General features: G+C 39.8%; 1 protein-coding gene across 1 annotated transcript in view; it reads right to left on the bottom strand.

Annotated features, from left to right (window-relative positions):
- The window catches only part of prkcea (protein kinase C, epsilon a), a 264352-nt gene extending 253006 nt beyond the window's left edge, over positions 1-11346 (bottom strand). The window contains exon 1 of the mRNA XM_039738392.1: positions 10645-11346. Coding sequence (XP_039594326.1) covers positions 10645-10992 — 348 coding nt within the window. The 5' untranslated portion in view covers positions 10993-11346. The remainder of the gene's footprint in view (positions 1-10644) is intronic.
- Positions 11347-17800: the final 6454 nt, after the last annotated feature.

A 17800-nucleotide genomic window follows, 5' to 3' on the forward strand; every position in this document is an offset into this window, starting at 1 on the left:
CACCCACCCCTCAACCATATTCAAACATGCACACGGTTCCCTCACCTTTCATTCGTGTGAATGCTTTTCACAGACATAATCCCAGCTCTCTTAGCTCTTATAAATTTTAACACTTTCCTTACTTTAAGTTCCCAATTAAAGAAGACGTATTATGTCCAAATCATATTGAACAATTTCATCACGAAGCATTATTAACAGAAGAAATGAGTACACAGGCAATCCGAGCACCGAAAAACGATGAGGTCAAACAAATTGACGTGAAAACTGACGATTGGTTACACAGCAAATTGGTTAAATGCATCCATCCATCCATCCATTCATCCATTATCCAAACCTCTATAACCTAACCACAGGGTCACGGGGGTCTGCTGGAGCCAATCCCAGCCAACACAGGGCACAAGGCAGGAACCAATCCTGGGCAGGGTGCCAACCCACCGCAGGACACACACAAACACAACCACACACCAAACACACACTAGGATCAATTTAGAATCGCCAATCCACCTAACCTGCATGTCTTTGGATTGTGGGAGGAAACCCACGCAGACACTGGGAGAACATGCAAACTCCATGGCTGGGAGGACCCGGGAAGCGAACCTGGGGGTTAAACGCATATAAATGTGAAAGACAAAAACATCAACTTACAATATCCTGAAGAATATCTACAACCATTAACACCGTCTGGTCTTCCACCGCACAAATTACTGTAGAAAGAAGGATGTATCCAAGAAAGGTAATTTACAGTAGTACATCTTCAGGGGATAACATTGGACAACAAAGGAAACCTTGATATGCCATTCGTATTAAAACATTTACAATTTCCCGTTAGAATAGCTTCTGCAAAGACAATTAACAAATCTCAGAGATAAACAATCGAAAAGTAATTTTATTTATTAGAGAGAAAGAAACAAATTCAAAGCGATACTGACAAAAATTTAATTCCAAAAATTGTTTTTACTGATAATTTCAAAGCCAAACAGAACAAAATTGTATTACGCAAAATGAAACATAATTAACTTTCAAATTATTACGTTTTACTATTTTTAATATGGTTAATTACTCACTGTAATGTAAAATAGTTAGTTCTATTAGGCATATGTAACAATTCCCATGAAAATAACAATCTGCTTAAATTGTACATTCGCATCCCCATACAGGAACGGCAAAACTACATAGAGGCTTACATACATACATAATCATCTTTTTGTGATAGATAGGGGGGCTGTCGTCCCCTTGAACCCTCGGATCGGACGCCAGACACCAGATAAAAATCCAAAAGTTGCCCTCACTGACTCACTCATTACTAATTCTCCAACTTCCCGTGTAGGTAGAAGGCTGAAATTTGGCAGACTCATTCCTTACAGCTTACTTACAAAAGTTAAGCAGGTTTCATTTCAAAATTCTACGTGTAACGGTCGACAACGTTCGCCATGTTAAACTTTCTTATTTATGGCCCCATCTTCACGAAATTTGGTAGGTGGCTTCCCTGCGCTAAAAGAAACCGATGTACATACTTATTTCGGTGGTATGACGCCACTGTCGGCCGCCATATTGAACTTTCCAACAAAAACGACGTGTCATGGTTGAGGGAGAGAGCTATCCTGACACCAAGAAATGACATGACTATAAACCACATTTTAGTTCAATAACTACCTTCACAACCGAAAACATATCAGTCTGTGGATTCAGTTGTTGAAGTGGAAGGCACGGTGCACTATCCGGTAGAGTTTCTACACACTCTGAATCATCCAGGCACTCCTGAATCTAATTTTGAAGGTTGGGGCACCAATAATGTTACTGAGAAACTTACAGCCACCAAAACTTTGTAAAGGCATGAGACTTCAGGTCATGTGTCTGCAAAAGAACTTAATTGAGGCAACTATTTTTACTGGCAGTAGCTCAGGGGAGAGAGTTTTTATTCCTCGCTATACCCTCTGATCTCCCATTTCAATTCAAACGTCTCCAATTTCCAGTAAGACTCTGCTCCGCAATGACAATTAATAAGTCTCAGGGACAGACCCTACAAAAGGTTGCCATTGATTTGAGGCAAGATTGCTTTTCACATGGCCAACTGTACGTTACATGCTCAAGAGTAAGCTCAGCGCACAGCTTGGTCATATTACAATCAGAGGGCCGGAATGACAATGTGGTATACAAAGAGATCCTTAACAAATAATTATTGGTGTATTTTCCCTCAGTTTAAAAAGGTTTACTTTTCTTCTTAATAAAAATTTTAAGGCAGTGCTTTGCTGCTTCAAAGCGCGGGTATTTTGCTAGTAAATATTAAGTCCACAAAGCACCATACACTCCATAATACTCGTAAACAATCAATAATCAAATACACAATCCTCCTCTCCCAGACACGTTGTCACCCTGCCACCCGACTCAGCTCATCCGTCTGGGATTTCCCAGAGTCTTTTATAGTCCTTGACCTGGAAGTGTTTCTGTCCCTCAGTTCATGTGACTTTGCAACACTTCGGGGTCAGGTGAAAACTCCTTTTCTTCGTCAGCCCGGAAGCACTTTATTTCTTCTGTCCTTGTGACATGGAACGTCTCTGTGGCTTCCTGCAGCGTCCCCTGTCGGCCCCGACGTTATCCAGCAGGGCTGTGTATTAAAACTCCATAGTCCATGATGCCCTGCTGGAATTCGGGGCATCTCCACGTTGCAGGGAGGGCTCCATCTGGCGGCTTGGGGCTCTTGGTCTGGATAAACTGCCAGCCATAGTCCATATTATATAATACACTACCGTGGCTGTTTGTCTGTCCAGGATTTTAAATCACCTGTAGCTCACAAACCACTTCACCTATGGACTTTTGGTACACATATACTACGTGACGTCTACTATCCACTTACGGGGTGATGATTTTTATTACTCTTTTTATTTTTCTACTTTATTTTATTGTAGAATCAACTCTCAGCACTGCACAGCAGGGCGGCTGTGCAGCGCATGCGTATGGGCGCTGTACTCATTCCCTACCACCTTCTGCTAATCATTCTTGAGGCAGATTGAAGACTTAAGTGCCAGCTTAAGTGAAAAATTAAAGAAAGCATACTAAGTAATTGCAACACAAAAACTAACAATCAGTTTTAACGCGAAAACATGCCGACGAAAGAAGAGAAGCAGCGGGCCACTAGGGTGGACAAAAGAAGAGCTGCTCAGGAAGCAGCAAGTGCATCAACCTCTGAGCAAACGAATGCTAAACAGAGACAGAGAAAGAGTATGAAAACTAGGAATGCTCAAGTCAAGTGTATTCACTGCATGTTATCGCAGTACGCTGTTACTGGTGTGTACATATATATATATATATATATTTTTTTTTTTTTTTTGCATGCTTGAAAGGATGCAAGTCCCATCTGATATCACCTTTTACTACAAAATGATTATTTTATTCAAATCTTATATAAAAAGGAGGGATATACACTCACCGGCCACCCAGTGTGGTCTCCTGCTGCTATACCCCATCTGTTTCATGGTTCAACATGTTGTGTGTTCAGAGATGCTCTTCTGCATACCTTGTTAAATAGGTGGTTATTTGAGTTATGTTGCCTTTCTGCCAGCTTGAACCAGTATGGCCATTCTCCTCTGACCTCTGGCATCAACAAGGCATTTTCAAGCAGAGAACTGCCACAAACTGGATATTTCCCCTTTTTCGGAACATTTTCAGTAAACCCTAGAGATGGTTGATCGTTAAAATCCCACAGGCTCAGCACTGTCCGAAATACTCAGACCAGCTCATCGGGCCCCAACAACCATGCCATGTTCAAAGTCACTTAAATCACCTTTCTTCCCCATTCTGATGCTCAGTTTGAACTTCAGCAGGTCATAAAGGGCAATGTCTACATGCCTAAATGTACTGAGTTGCTGCCATGTGATTGGTTGATTAGATATCTGCATTAACAAGCAGTTAAACACACGTACCTAATAAAGTGGCCGGTGAGTGCATATCCACAAATTATATGCTGCTTAGAAATTAAGGCAAGCAACAGTAAAACAAAAAGATAAGAATTAGTTCATATTTAAAAGCAAGTTTGATTAGTTTATTCAATAATTTAAAATGTTAAAATAATTGGTTACAATGTTCACCATCATAGAGTCAATCACCAGGACAGTATTTGAGAAAATGACTGCACTACATTAAGACAAGAGGCCTAATCAGTTTGGACCTTAACTTTACGCATCATTCAATAAGAGTGTTATAATGGCTCATCTGTCTAAAGACAATAACAAAACCAAAACAAAGAGCTTTAGAATTCGTTATTTTACTGTCTTTAAGACAAGCAAAATACAAATGAGAACATTCAAGGCTAAAGTGACTCTACCTAAACATCTTCATCCTTCAACATTAACCAGCAGAGCAACACAACAATTCAAACAAGATGTCCAAAAAGAACTCTGGAACTACATGCAAGGATCTCCAGACCTCTCCTGCTGCGGTTGTTGCCAATGTTCACACCTTTCACGCTGAACACTTATGGCATGTGTGGGACAGTAGCCAGTATAAAACCTTTGCTCTTACGTAATAACATCACAGCTTGTTTTATGTTTAAAAAAAAAAACCCTTGGATGATCCCATACATTTTTGGAAGGATTTCCTTTAGAATAATCAACACCACCACATTTGGCTAAAATCTAACATTGCCTACCACCAAAAAAATGTTACTCTCCCGCCACTAAGCATGTAAGTGGGAGTTTTAGAGATATGGGATGTTTGACTTGCTATTGACCTTGACAATACAAGAGATCAATGGATATAAGCATTCATACATATTTATATATATTACAAACAATACTCATACATACTGTATATTCTGTACATATATTAATAGAAAATATATACAATTCTGGAGGAAAATATCAGTCTCTAAGACAAAGAGTAAAAAGCGTAAAAATCCAAACAAAAGATTTTTTTTTTTTAAGGTGTCGAATGAAAATCCACACAAGACTCCTAAATAATCTAGAAAAGATTAAACAGTTTTATACAGAAGAACAGATCTCCAAGACCGATTAGTAATTATAGAAAACATTTGGTTGCAGTCACAGCTGCTGAAGGATGTGCCACTGCATAATGAACTGAAATGTTTACTTACATTTGCACTTAGACAGTAGTGTTTTTCTGTTACATAGACAAGTTTTTCTTAATAAATAATAAAACTGTGTCTATGTGAACATTAGTCAAGAGTATCTTTATTATATAACAAAGTTTCCGATAAAAAAAAAAAAGTACAGTTTTTGTACGTTCAAGATGAGAAGCAAGAGGAGAGATACCAGTATACCGTTAGAAGATTAAACCCTAAATGTGAAAGAAAAACTGCATTTTATATAAAACTTTTATATTCGGATCTACACTTTATAAATATAAGGCTTTATTCCAGCGGTCTACATATATTTTTTGACAACATGACCCAATTCAGGGTAAGGAAATTGCTCTGGGTCACACAAGGATTCATATATATGCAAATTTGAAAAAGCAACCTTATGGTTTGAATTCCAGGCCATAGTTGTACTTTCTGCCTGTCAAGCACATACTTAACTCTTTGGGGAAGCAGGTGAGGGTATATATAAAAGAGATCTCCCTCTATTATCAAAAAATGTCATTTTTCTCTAAATTGTAGTCCTAAAAATAAAGGAACACCAGGATAGCTACAATATTGTAGGTTAACACTAAGATAAACAGTCTCCAATAAAATATACATTTAAGCATGTTGTTAGGGAATTCGATATGAAGCTCCAAATTTTACATGTTGCTTTAACAAAAATCAACAGGCACCAAAGTCTTCTTAGAAAACGTGATAAAGAGCTATCAGTTTATTCGAGTATGAATGAACAGTAAAATATTTCTAAAAAATAATGTGTATACACAGGCTTTCTGGTAATATGAAACGAAGGGAAGAACAAGAAGAAAGACGGGCTTCTAAAACAGGTTCCAATCAAGATTTTTTTTTTGGCAAATTCTATAAGAAATGTGTTTGATCATTTATTAATTTCTCATTTGAGTTGAGAAGACTATAAGGCAGTATCTTAACTTTTTCAATGAAGAACGGGCGTTTTCTAATATTATGATGATGATAAATTCTTATTCTTTTAGTATACCATGTAGAAAACGTAGAAAAATAAATAAATAAAATAAAAAAAATCACACCTCCACTTTACCGTGCCTCCATACTATATAGTCTACATGCACTGCAAATGATAGTACCGACACTCAAACAAAAGGCTTACTTTTAGGAGAAGCTCCAAGTTGCTACCAAATGAAACGTTAAGCAGAGTCGCACAGCGGATTTAACTGCTGTCTGAAGAGAATCATTACTATTCTAAAGAGAACATAAAGGACTGTACATATTTTCACAGAGCGACTATTTTTATGCAGTTAGAATGTATACAGATTAGGTGATGTGCAGAGAACTAAGAACACAGCCAGTGGGGGACACTAAACTGGTAACCTTGGATATTCTCCTGAAATAATAGGCCACATTACTAATAAGATTAGCCATGCTTGCATTTGATGTTTCCTACATTATTTAATCTTGTTTCCAAACCCAACTTGCAAAAGAACTAAACAGGAAAAATCTTTGCAAGACATGTCGGAAGCACACCAACAACAATTGTAAACCACTTTTTTAAAAATATCAGTAAGCCACACAATTTGCAAACAGTCAAGTTAACCATTTTAAAGTTTACAGGCTAACAGTGATTACAGTTTCCCTCGATAGGACATTCAGGAACTGCCTTGTGAACAGACCATTTAAGTCAAGTAAATGTGTTCTGTTACAAAATCAGACACTATGCTCTTTTTACCTAAAAATAAACAGGGTGCCGCAGTCTAAAGGGAATGCTCTGTAGGTGCAGTGCTCAAAGAAAAAAAAGCACCTACTGACCACCGTGGAGCATGGATGTGAAAAGAGACGAAATGTACATCACATAAATTGATGTGGGTTCCATTTTACTGACGTTGGATCCATAAATTAAAATTAGCTTTTTTTGGGTGAATGGATGTGACTGTGTCATTTTTTTTTTTGCTAATTTACAAACAGACTTTCATGCTATGGCCTCAGGAAAGAGTCTATGTGAAGAATTGCTTAAGATAGTCAAATCTGCAGGCTGAGGCAGGGCCAAATTAGTCCTGACTGGGCCCACACAGTGCAGCCTACAGCACTAAAAGTTTGGAGATATGACAAGATGAGGCACGAAGAGCTAAAGCTTTAAAACAGCACGAATCACTGAGGAGGTGGATTGTTTGCAAGTGTACACTGAGTGGGCTAGGCCTCCTGTTCACACTGTAGCGGTCTCCAACTTGTCTGCTTGCCGAATTCTTTTTGAAGCTGCAAACAGCAAGCTGCTCTTAAGCGATTCCTGCATCTCTCCAGGCAAACTGCACCAGCCAAAATACATTAACACACCCTCCAACACATCCCACCTACAAGGTGGTGGACCTGCCCTTGACCCTGACATGCACTTCAGCAGATGTTTGAAAAGCACTTTGCCGTAATTTGTAAGCACAAGCATTATCGCTACAAATCAAACAAAAAAATAGCTTAATGTCACTGGGGACCCAGAGCTCAGTCCCTACCACCCTAATCAAACACTGTGGGTAAGCTGCCTAGCTGACTTCACAAATCTGGTAATCACACAGAGCACATTTGCCTCAGGAATTATTGAAGCAATATGGCACTGCAAATACCAGCAGCACAGGATTGATGGAAAAAAGAAACCTTTGTGAAGGTACATACTAAAATCATCCTCATTTAGACCTTGCTATGCACCTGCAGTCTGTCTGCAATTCAGAATAAGTAAAAACCAAAATGCCCACACCTCTTAAACCACAAAATAAAACAGTGGCTCCGAATAAAGAATTGAAATAAATGAGGCAAACAAGAAACCACTGTATGCCGGCATCTTCAACTCAGAGAACCTTGTGTTTTTTTGTGAGGTTGTGAAGAGAGAATTCATGAAGGTGAAAGTGAAAATCAAAACTCTAGTATGACCTGACAATCTTCCTTTCTGCTCATACGTTAGCTTCTGTCTGCCAATTGGTGACTTACCAAAAGAAAACACTTTTGCTTGATTTTGAACCGATTCTCAGCCCAATCCCCATTTTCAAGGTGATACTAACAATCCAAGATACGTCCTGACTATTTACGTGAGAAGTCAGTGCTCCGTCTCCTATAAGCACAAGGCAATTATTACACCCCTCATTTATGCATGTTAAAAAGAGCTACACCTTTGTTCCAGAGTGAACCAAAGATCACCACTCACACAGCATCACTTGCAGCTTCCTTGCTTGCAGCTAGGTTAAAGGTCACACACTCACTGTGCTTTTGTTCTCAGTCAGTGTTTTACACACATATAAGCATGTGTAACTAACATCACTACTTATGATCAGCAACATATGTATTAAAGGCGCACACACACACTTTCATTTACCTTCAGGCAACCCTTAGCAGACCTGCTTAATTCAATTCAGGGTTACAGAGCCTGGGACATATAACGGAAGCATTAGGCACAAAGCAGAAACTAACCTTGGACAATTAGTGGGCACATTAGCGCTTATAGTCACAAGCACTCATACAGAGTGAATATGTTAATAATCATATTAGATTCACTTCTGAGATGTAAAAGAAATGGTTAAGTACCACATAATAATCCACACAAACACAGAGAGAATGTGCTAAATCCACACAGACTATGACAGGGCTGGAGTTGTCTCTGGAGTTAAATTAATCATTGCTGAGTAATTTAACCACCCCAATAAAATGGTAGATTTCATTCATCTGTGACTCAATTCCTGACCATTTGATCAAATATTAAACACTACTACAATGTAATTTGCTGCTTAGTTACTAAAGTGTGACTAAATAATCATACAGTTGCATTCAGTTATCTTACTGTGCCATTGTTAAGAGACACACCCAATCTTTGCATTAACTGCAGTTCTGTTAATAAGCACCATGTTTTAAGATCTTGCACAAAACATTTTCACTTACTGCTCACTTATTGAGCCATGTTAAGAGTCACACATTCACCCTACTTTACCACTTGTAGTTGTGTTCCTGACCACCGGATTAAGGTCCACAGCAATGGTTACTATGTGGGCCTGACTCCTACAAGAAGTTTACACACACATACCTTCATCATTTCCTCTCTCCTCATGCAACCAACTAAAAGGAATGCTTTCAATGTGCACATTATTTTGGCAACTGTAGCTTTTGTGGACCATTAAATGTTACAATCACATTATATCACTCGCTATTCCATTACGAAAATGTGCTTAAGGAGCACACACCATGCTCCTCCATTATCAGGATATTAGAAATGAATTAAGATGCTATGGGTTAAACATAAAATATTCAAAACTACTTTAGGGTCAGAGTCTATCCCAGCACCTTTGTGTGGAAGAGAGGAGCCAGTCCTGGAAAGAATGCCAGTCATAGTGAGGGCTCAATGATATATACATCCGCACCTACTCCTATGGGGCCAATTTTAAAATTACAAATGAATCAAATTGCACTTATTTAAGATGCAACAGGAAAATCATAGTATCCTGAGGAGACAATTCCAAGCAGACAAGCCAACAGCATGCAGATTCCATATAGACACTCACAGGGCAAAATTGAGAGCCCAGGGCACTAGACTGATGAGGCAACAATGCCTACAATTTCTCCACTGTGTTTTCAACTATTCTTTTTTTTGTGATCAACCTTTTATTAAATAATGACAAATGCCAGGATATGAACAATAAGCAAAACATGCAGTACAAAACAACCCAAACCTCCCTCTCCAACTCAGCCTGAACCAAGGGATAAATTTTTTTTTTTTTGTTTGTTTTGAGAGAATCCAGTTGTCAGTTGGAAAAAAAAAGCAATGACTGATATAAAATCAACTATTCTGCTGACCGTTACATTAAATGGTATACATTTCAGTTCCATTTGCAGAATGTTACTACCTAATGAAAAAGCCACATGCATGAAAACCTACTATTAATTGTCCTGCATACACATTCTACATCATTTGTTGATCTGTTTCCAAAAGCCTGATTAAGGGCCATGCATCTTCCCTCTCCATTATCTGCAGTTCTGCTGCTAACATGCCCACTAACTGGTTAAGCATCATGTGCACCCCTTTCTACATGATTTCCATTTCTATGAATGATACCAGACCATCAGGTGAAGTTACATTACTGATCAAGAAGTGAAGGTCTCATACATCTAACAATATACCATAATTTCCAGTTACAATATATATATATATATATATTAAAATATCAATGAAAAGGTTAGGCATCTTGTCTTTATTTGCAGCTCTACTGTTTATCCCCAGCGTTGAGCAAGTGCTTTTGTCACACTTGTTTCTTTTATTTATGGGTATGTTTGCAAGATAAAATAAAAATAGTTACATGCCATGTCTGTGATGTGCACACACAACCACCGCAGATGCCTTTGCATGCTTGCTTTGTTGTATTGTTGACATCATAAAAGTAATCAGCAACATTCAATTATTTGATACTGTTACTGTATCATTGACCATCATAATATCCTCCCAGCATTAAAGATGCTAAACCCTAACTATAGGTTAAACATCACCCAATAACAGGTTAAGCATCCACTGATTCATATCCATTCAAACAGATTAGCATGTAGGACCTTACCCAGTCCTCGAAGTGGCGGCTCCCATTCTGCAAAAGGTCCTCAAACTGGATGATACAATTTGCCACAAAATCGTCATAACCAATGGGTGCATCGTGAAAAACGGCCAGCTCAATTTTCCTTCCATCCCTGACTTCTGTCACAAACTCATCGTTCCAAGTAGGGCTATTGGTCTTTTGTTTGGTGGATGTTTGTCCAATCCGTGAGTCATCTACATTCAGAGCCATGTAGGTGTCCAACAAAAAGGTTTGGGTCCGGGGGCCAACAGCATGTCGCAGGGACCATGCTGTAGGCTTGAGGTCCAGAGCCTCGCAAATCTTTATCTTTAACACACCGTTGAAGACCACCATGATGAGTTAAAAAAAAAAAATTCTGAATGAAGAAAGGCCCTAATACCTCCTTAGCAATGTAATCCAAGCTGTGCAGCAATGGAAGCCAACTCCACTATTAAAGGATGTGTAGTCCAACTGGTGAATGAATTACTACTTCCAATGGAGGTGCAAGCTTGCTAGCAGGGAATGTGAAAAACACCCCCTATCCCAGATTCACAGGCGTTACAGTCTGGGTTGTGGGGTTGTGTAGAAAGCAAATTCCTCTGGGACATCAGAGATGCAGTCAGGCCAGTAGGGCACTTGAGATCATTCGGGCCCCCCAGCCTCCCCACTTAGCACCCCCAGGATACAAAGTCCAAACCGTCCGGCACCTGACCCCCCCCCTCCCCCCCAGCCAAAACCCTGCTACCGGGCAACCTGACACTCCCACTCCTGGCGGTGGGGCGGCGCTGAAAGGATGCAGAGATCAACAGAGACGCTTCTTACTCGTGGTTCTATGCTTGTCTCCTGCGGCAGTTGCAAGTCAGTGCACCGCCCGTACCGCGCGGCTCAAAACGGGGAAAAAGAAACGCAAGAGCCGCAGCTGCGGTACACGGGCTGCACACCGGAGAAGTGCGAGAGGGGTTTGTCCGTTGCTCTCCAGCACCTCCTGCGTCGCTCGCTCGGCTTCGTCCTCCGGTACGTAGATGTGCAAGGGCTCCGGAGGAGGCGCTGCGTCCCGTCCGGCTGTGCGCGGATCGCTCTCCCCGCCGCCGCCGCGGTTTCCTGCGCTCTGCCGTTTCCCCACCCGAGTGGGAATATTAATGCAGGAAATGCGCAAAACACGTCAGCTCCTCGCGCTCCTTTCCTGTCTGCCAGTGAGGAGGAGGCGGGGCAGGTTGGCTGCGGAGGCGTCACCACCGCGCCGCTCCCGCCTTGTGACCACGCCCCCTCGCCTCAACAAAGAGCGGGTGGGAGCAGAGGTAGAAAGTGTCAACAAAGGGGATGGGGCGTGGCGACTGTGAAAAGAAGGGTGGGGCGAGCAGGGCATGGAGGGTGGCTTGAAAAGCCCAAATTGTGTTCTTGTGCATCGAGCATCACTGCAGCAACTTATAAGACCCCAAATACAATCAAAGCGAGCGGGAAATAGTATGGGTGTTCCAAAGCACTTACTGTAAGTATATATTTATATAATAAATAGATACAGAAGTTACAAATATAAACACTGCAAATTCTGTGAGGTACACTGCTGCCTGAATGTTGAATCTGCTCTTGACTCGTCATTTGGGCGTCTGTATGTCTCACAGTCTGCATGCACAGGTATTTTTTCCTTCTAATTCTGTACATGCCAAATGTCAATAACAACTCTGGGTCTCTTTTTCTCTTTCTTACAACCTGAAATGCATACACAGGATGTCAAAGCTTCAATAAAGATATTATGGACTGTAGCAGCACTCAGTCGTCATTCATGTTAGCAAATAAATGGGGAAGGCTATAATAAGAACAGGTAAACAGCCAGAACGTAATAGAGTGGGAGTCTAAAAACACACAGTTCCTCAGTTTATTCTGTGACGTTTTGAAATGAATTTGTCCTTCTGATACTGCAATTTTATTTGCTTTATATGTCACCATCTGATACTGCATGCTATTAATACCACTGTAAAAAACAAAGCTTGAGCAAGAGCATTAAAATCTAACAGCAGAAAGTCAAAACTTCACATAGCCTGTATTCATTTTAATGAAAGGCATCTTCTTATATAATACACTACCGTGGCTGTCCGTTTGTCTGTCCAGGATTTTAAATCACCTGTAGCTCGCAAACTGTTTGACCTATTGACCTGAAATTTGGTACACATATACTACGTGATGTCTACTATCCGCTTTCAGGGTGATTATTGACCTCCAATGTTATTCCTCTTTTTATTTTTATTTTGTTTTATTGTAGAATCAACTCTCGGTAGCGGCCAGCAAGGCAACCGTGCGGCACATGTGTATGAGCGCCGTTCTCATCCCTGCCACCTTCGCTGTCACTTCCCCTACCTCTTCATATCTTAAATCATTCTTGGGGCAGATTGAAGACTTAAGTGCCAGCTTAAATGAAAAATTAAAGAAAACGTACTTGCAGCACAAACACTGACTTAATCCGTTTTAACACGACAAGATGCAGACAAAAAAAGAGAATAAGCGGGCAGCTAGGGTGGAGAAAAGAAGAGCTGCTCAGGAAGCAGCAAGCGCATCAACCTCTGAGCAAACAGATGGTAAACGTACAGAAAAAGAGGATGAAAACTATAAGTCAGCGTGCAGTGCGCCATTACTGGTAGAAGATAATGGCTGGGCATCCTATTGTGTTGTTACACGTTACACAAACCCAAATAGTGTTAAGCCATCTGTGAGGTGCATTTATAGGGTCCACTGACCAAAGAACGGACAATTAAGAATCCTTCTTCAATCCCTATTTTAATAGCAATCTTTTGAGAGACCCAACATCAATATAGAGAAAGAAAGATAAATGTAAAAAGACTACATGATAGATAGATAGATAGAATACAATATAATGCAACTTACTGTATTTTCGTATATCACTCTCCACAGATTGCAGGAGCAGAGCACTGTGAGCATTCCTCAGCATACAAGTATAGATTATACTAATTGCTAAATACAGAACTGGTACGCATATAAAACAGATTTGACACACAGAGAACAAGGCAGAAAATGATTAAACATAAATGGAAACTAATAATATCTGTCCATTTATTAACTAATGATTTATGTCCAGTTAACAACAGAGGAGATTAAAACTAAAATAGAAAGTCAAAACTAAGGCCACAGTGCTGAAGACCTCAGGCAACTGTTAGTTAATAAAAATAATAATTAATTACATTTATATAGCAATTTTCTAACCTATTATACCTGATTTACATAGCTATTGGGGCTCTACTTCAACCACTACCAACAATCTACCTGGATGATGTGATGGCAGTCATTTTTGTGCCACTGCACTCACCATGCATTAGCTTTTAAGTGGTGAAGGGGTGAGAGAGATAGTTGGTCAGTTTGATTAGGGAGTGATTAAGGGCCTGACAAGACCTCAGTAGCCAATTTAGCCAGGACATTGGAGAACACCCTACTCTTTTCGAAAGATGGGGAAAAAAGGGATCTTTATGAATAAACAGAGTCAGAACCTTGGTTTTATGTCTCATCTGAAGGATGATCCCAGTTTTTAAAGCACAATGTTTGCATCACTGCACTGGAGTTTTGGGATCCAAACGCAGACCATGGCATAAGTGTGTAATGATGGCCTCACCAGCACATCTTCCTGCAGCAACCCAAGCTTTTCCTAGGTAGATATATAGATAGGAAATGTATTATTAGATTTAAATAAAAAAAAAAACACTTAAGGGTACCTCATTCCAAGAGGTCAGTTAAGAACGCGGGTTAGCACCATGTTGGCATACACATGCTGTGAGTATTTTGAGTCTCCAATACCCCAATCAAGAGAATGTCAAGGTGAGAGGAAAAGTCGTCATCTGTCCTCAATAATTCTCCAGAAATCTGAACACTCTCACTTATTGAGAAGAAAGAAGCTACTTGGTAGTTCTAATGATACTGAAATGTGCTACCTTCAAACTGACAAACAACAGATGAAAAATGTGGGCGTGAATATCTGTGTGCGTGTGTTTCCGTGGTCTACGATATCTCTATGTAAGTTACCTCACACAAGTATCTGATAGCACACTATTCGTACTGCACCAAACCTGATGCGTGTTGACTCATTTCCACAATACTGAATCTTATTAAAGGGGCTCTATTCCACTATGCACTTTTCACTGTACTGCCAAAATGATTCTAAATCCTACTTTTCTGGCATTAACTCTGATTTCTGCATTTCCAAGCTCCATTTGCACACCTCTATGTCCTTTATCGCGGCACCTTGAATCACATTTTTTCTACTCAGATTTTCATTTCCTCTGAATCCCAGTTATAACTCTCTCCTATCTATGATGCAATTTTTGAATTCCTAGTCTTATTCACTCCTCTTAACTTATTTCCACGTCACTGATCCCAGTACACTTAATACTCAGTACCATAACTGCAACTCAGAATTCTATTTCCAATGCCCATAGTACAATTTACACTTACCCGCATTATTATTCTGTCTACTGTGAATGCAGGTGCCATTTACCCGAACTTCCATCTTTCTACACTAACATTCCATCTTTTTTGGAGTTCAGTTCCTACTGTTCTAATTGTGACATTCATTATGTTGAGAATCTCTTTCAGTATTTTAAGTCCAATTGCTGCAAATCATTATTGTATCCCCTGGGTCCCAATCCCAAATAGTCTTCATGCTACATTACAGTGCAAATACACTTAGCCCAGTTTCCCACTTGTTTGAGTTTCAATCTCGCTTCATTGAATCCTATTCTCATTGCACACATCCCAATATGGTTTCTTCTCTCAGTTCCTTTCCTATTATCATGAGCCATTAGCTCAAGAACCTAGTCACTAATCAATTTCAAGATGCTTCTTTGGCATGATACAATAAATAGAATTTAAAAAGTACTAAAGAAGTGTAAGATGACCCATCCATCTATTTTCTGTACCTGCTAGGCCCAGTTTATGGTGACAGGGGCCAGAGCTTGTCCTAGCTGCGCTGGAAACAAATACCTCTCAACACTCCAAAATCCATCAGAGGGCACACTCATACACACACATCCACTCTCACACTCTTACTCATCCCTGATGAAAGATGAAGACCCACATCCTAATTGTTGCTTTTTGGATATATTCATCTACAATGATGAATTCTCTGACAAGAATTTAATTGACATTTACTAAATATTCAGTTCAGCTTTATTTTTCAACATTTAAGTTTATTTCTTGTACCTTTTGTCATGAATTGAGCATGTTGTACTTAATCTTTTTATTTGGAAATCTATTATTTGTTTTGTAAAGTATATTTTGATGATGTACTCTATGAGGAATGCTTTTGAAATAAAAGATTTTTTAATAGATTCATTTAATACACCATGTGAGCTCTTATTTCAAGTGATTTCTGTTTTTAGTACATCATTCGAATTTTAAATATTTTGAATTATTCTCCTAGTGTCTGTCAGGTGTCTTCTTTTTAGATTAAATAAACATTATTAACTCTAAGGTAATCCCTACTTAATGTTGACTATTACAAGAATATCATAACATAACATTCTCACACCCACTTAATCCAATTTGGGGTTAAGGAGCCTATTCCAGCAGCATCAAGAAGAAGGCAGGAATAAGCCCTGGACAGATTGTCAGTCCATTGCAGAATCAATACACATACACCTCTGCAAAAGACCAATTTGATTCATTGTGTTAGCCTAACCTGCACATCTATGGGACTTTGTCTAATAAACCAGAGTACTCAGAAGAAACCCACACAGATACAAGGAGAACATGCAGATTTCACACAGATGATAACAAAGCCAGGGTGCCATATCATAAGGCAGCAGACATTACCACATACACCTTGATGAGGGTTTTTTTTATTATTGTTTTTAAGATATCTTTTTCACTTGTATGTTGCATAATGGCACCAAGTTGTAAACCCTGCACAGTATACTTGTTAATTTCAGAGCACATGTATTCACAAACACACACAAATACAGTATGTATGTACTCTCTTTATATATATATATATATTGTCACAAGAACGAGCCATGGACAGATAAAGGGTTGGGGCAGCCACCCGTATAATGTGGTATCCTGGCTGCAAAAGGTCGTTTTTATGAAATAATCAGCACTGAAGTGCATTCAACTGAGTCCTGAACAAGTCTGAGGAAACAAAGGAAAAGGGGCAGGTTTTAAAGGGGGAGACAGGAAGTGAGGTCATATGGATCCAGCACATGGTCTTCCACCATTGGTTCATAGCCGGACGTGACATCAGAGGGACTGGAGCTGGTGTGGCCGACTTCCATTGGCTCAGTCCCGGAAGTGATGTCAGGAGAGCCAGGTGAAATCCCCCGGGGATGGTCTACAGGCAAGGGAGAAAAAGAGCCAGTGCACTCTGCCACACCCCGGCATGCCTCCGAACTACCTTCCCTCAAGCCCTTTAGCTGCCTCCCATGCGCACGTGTGTGACAATATATATATATATATATACACTATATATGGGGGCTTTGCCCTCTGCTTGCTTTGCTAGCCAACCCCCCTGGCCTGCACTACGCGCCAGCCACTTCGCATCTCTGCCGCTTGCGTATGTGGATTTCACTTTCACCAAGCAACAAATCTTTTAATTCTCACATATATGCCTCTCTCTTCGTTGGGAAGAAACACTACTTTTCTCTGATGGCAACACGAATTAGATGATCTAAAAGTCTCCGACTTAAAGTTTAAATCCAAACAATAAATTCAGTCTCTTTTTACTGTTCTGTTATTTCAGCGAGTAATCATTTCTGTTTGTTAGCGCTAATGTGATCTTTACTGTCAGTTTTTTGAGACTTTCGAATTTTAGTACTTTCATAATCTCTAACCTGCTCTGCATGTGTATCGCGCCAACGTTTTTGAACATCTTTAAGACGTTCTACTTTGTCATCTACTCTTTGTCTTTTATTTCTGGCCCCAGGTGTGGTTAAATCTCTTGGCACAAAGTCTCGTCTCGTGGGACATGAAAGTATCTCTCTGAAAAAGTCACATCTCGTGCCAGGATTTTTTTTATTATAATAGAGAGTTATATACAGTAATATGAAAAGGTTTGGGAACCCCTCTCAGCCTACATAATAATTTACTCTACTTTCAACAAAAAAGATAACAGTGGTATGTCTTTCATTTCCTAGGAACATCTGAGTACTGGGGTGTTTTCCAAACA

Source organism: Polypterus senegalus, chromosome 16, assembly GCF_016835505.1.
Source record: "Polypterus senegalus isolate Bchr_013 chromosome 16, ASM1683550v1, whole genome shotgun sequence".
Lineage (NCBI taxonomy): Eukaryota > Metazoa > Chordata > Cladistia > Polypteriformes > Polypteridae > Polypterus > Polypterus senegalus.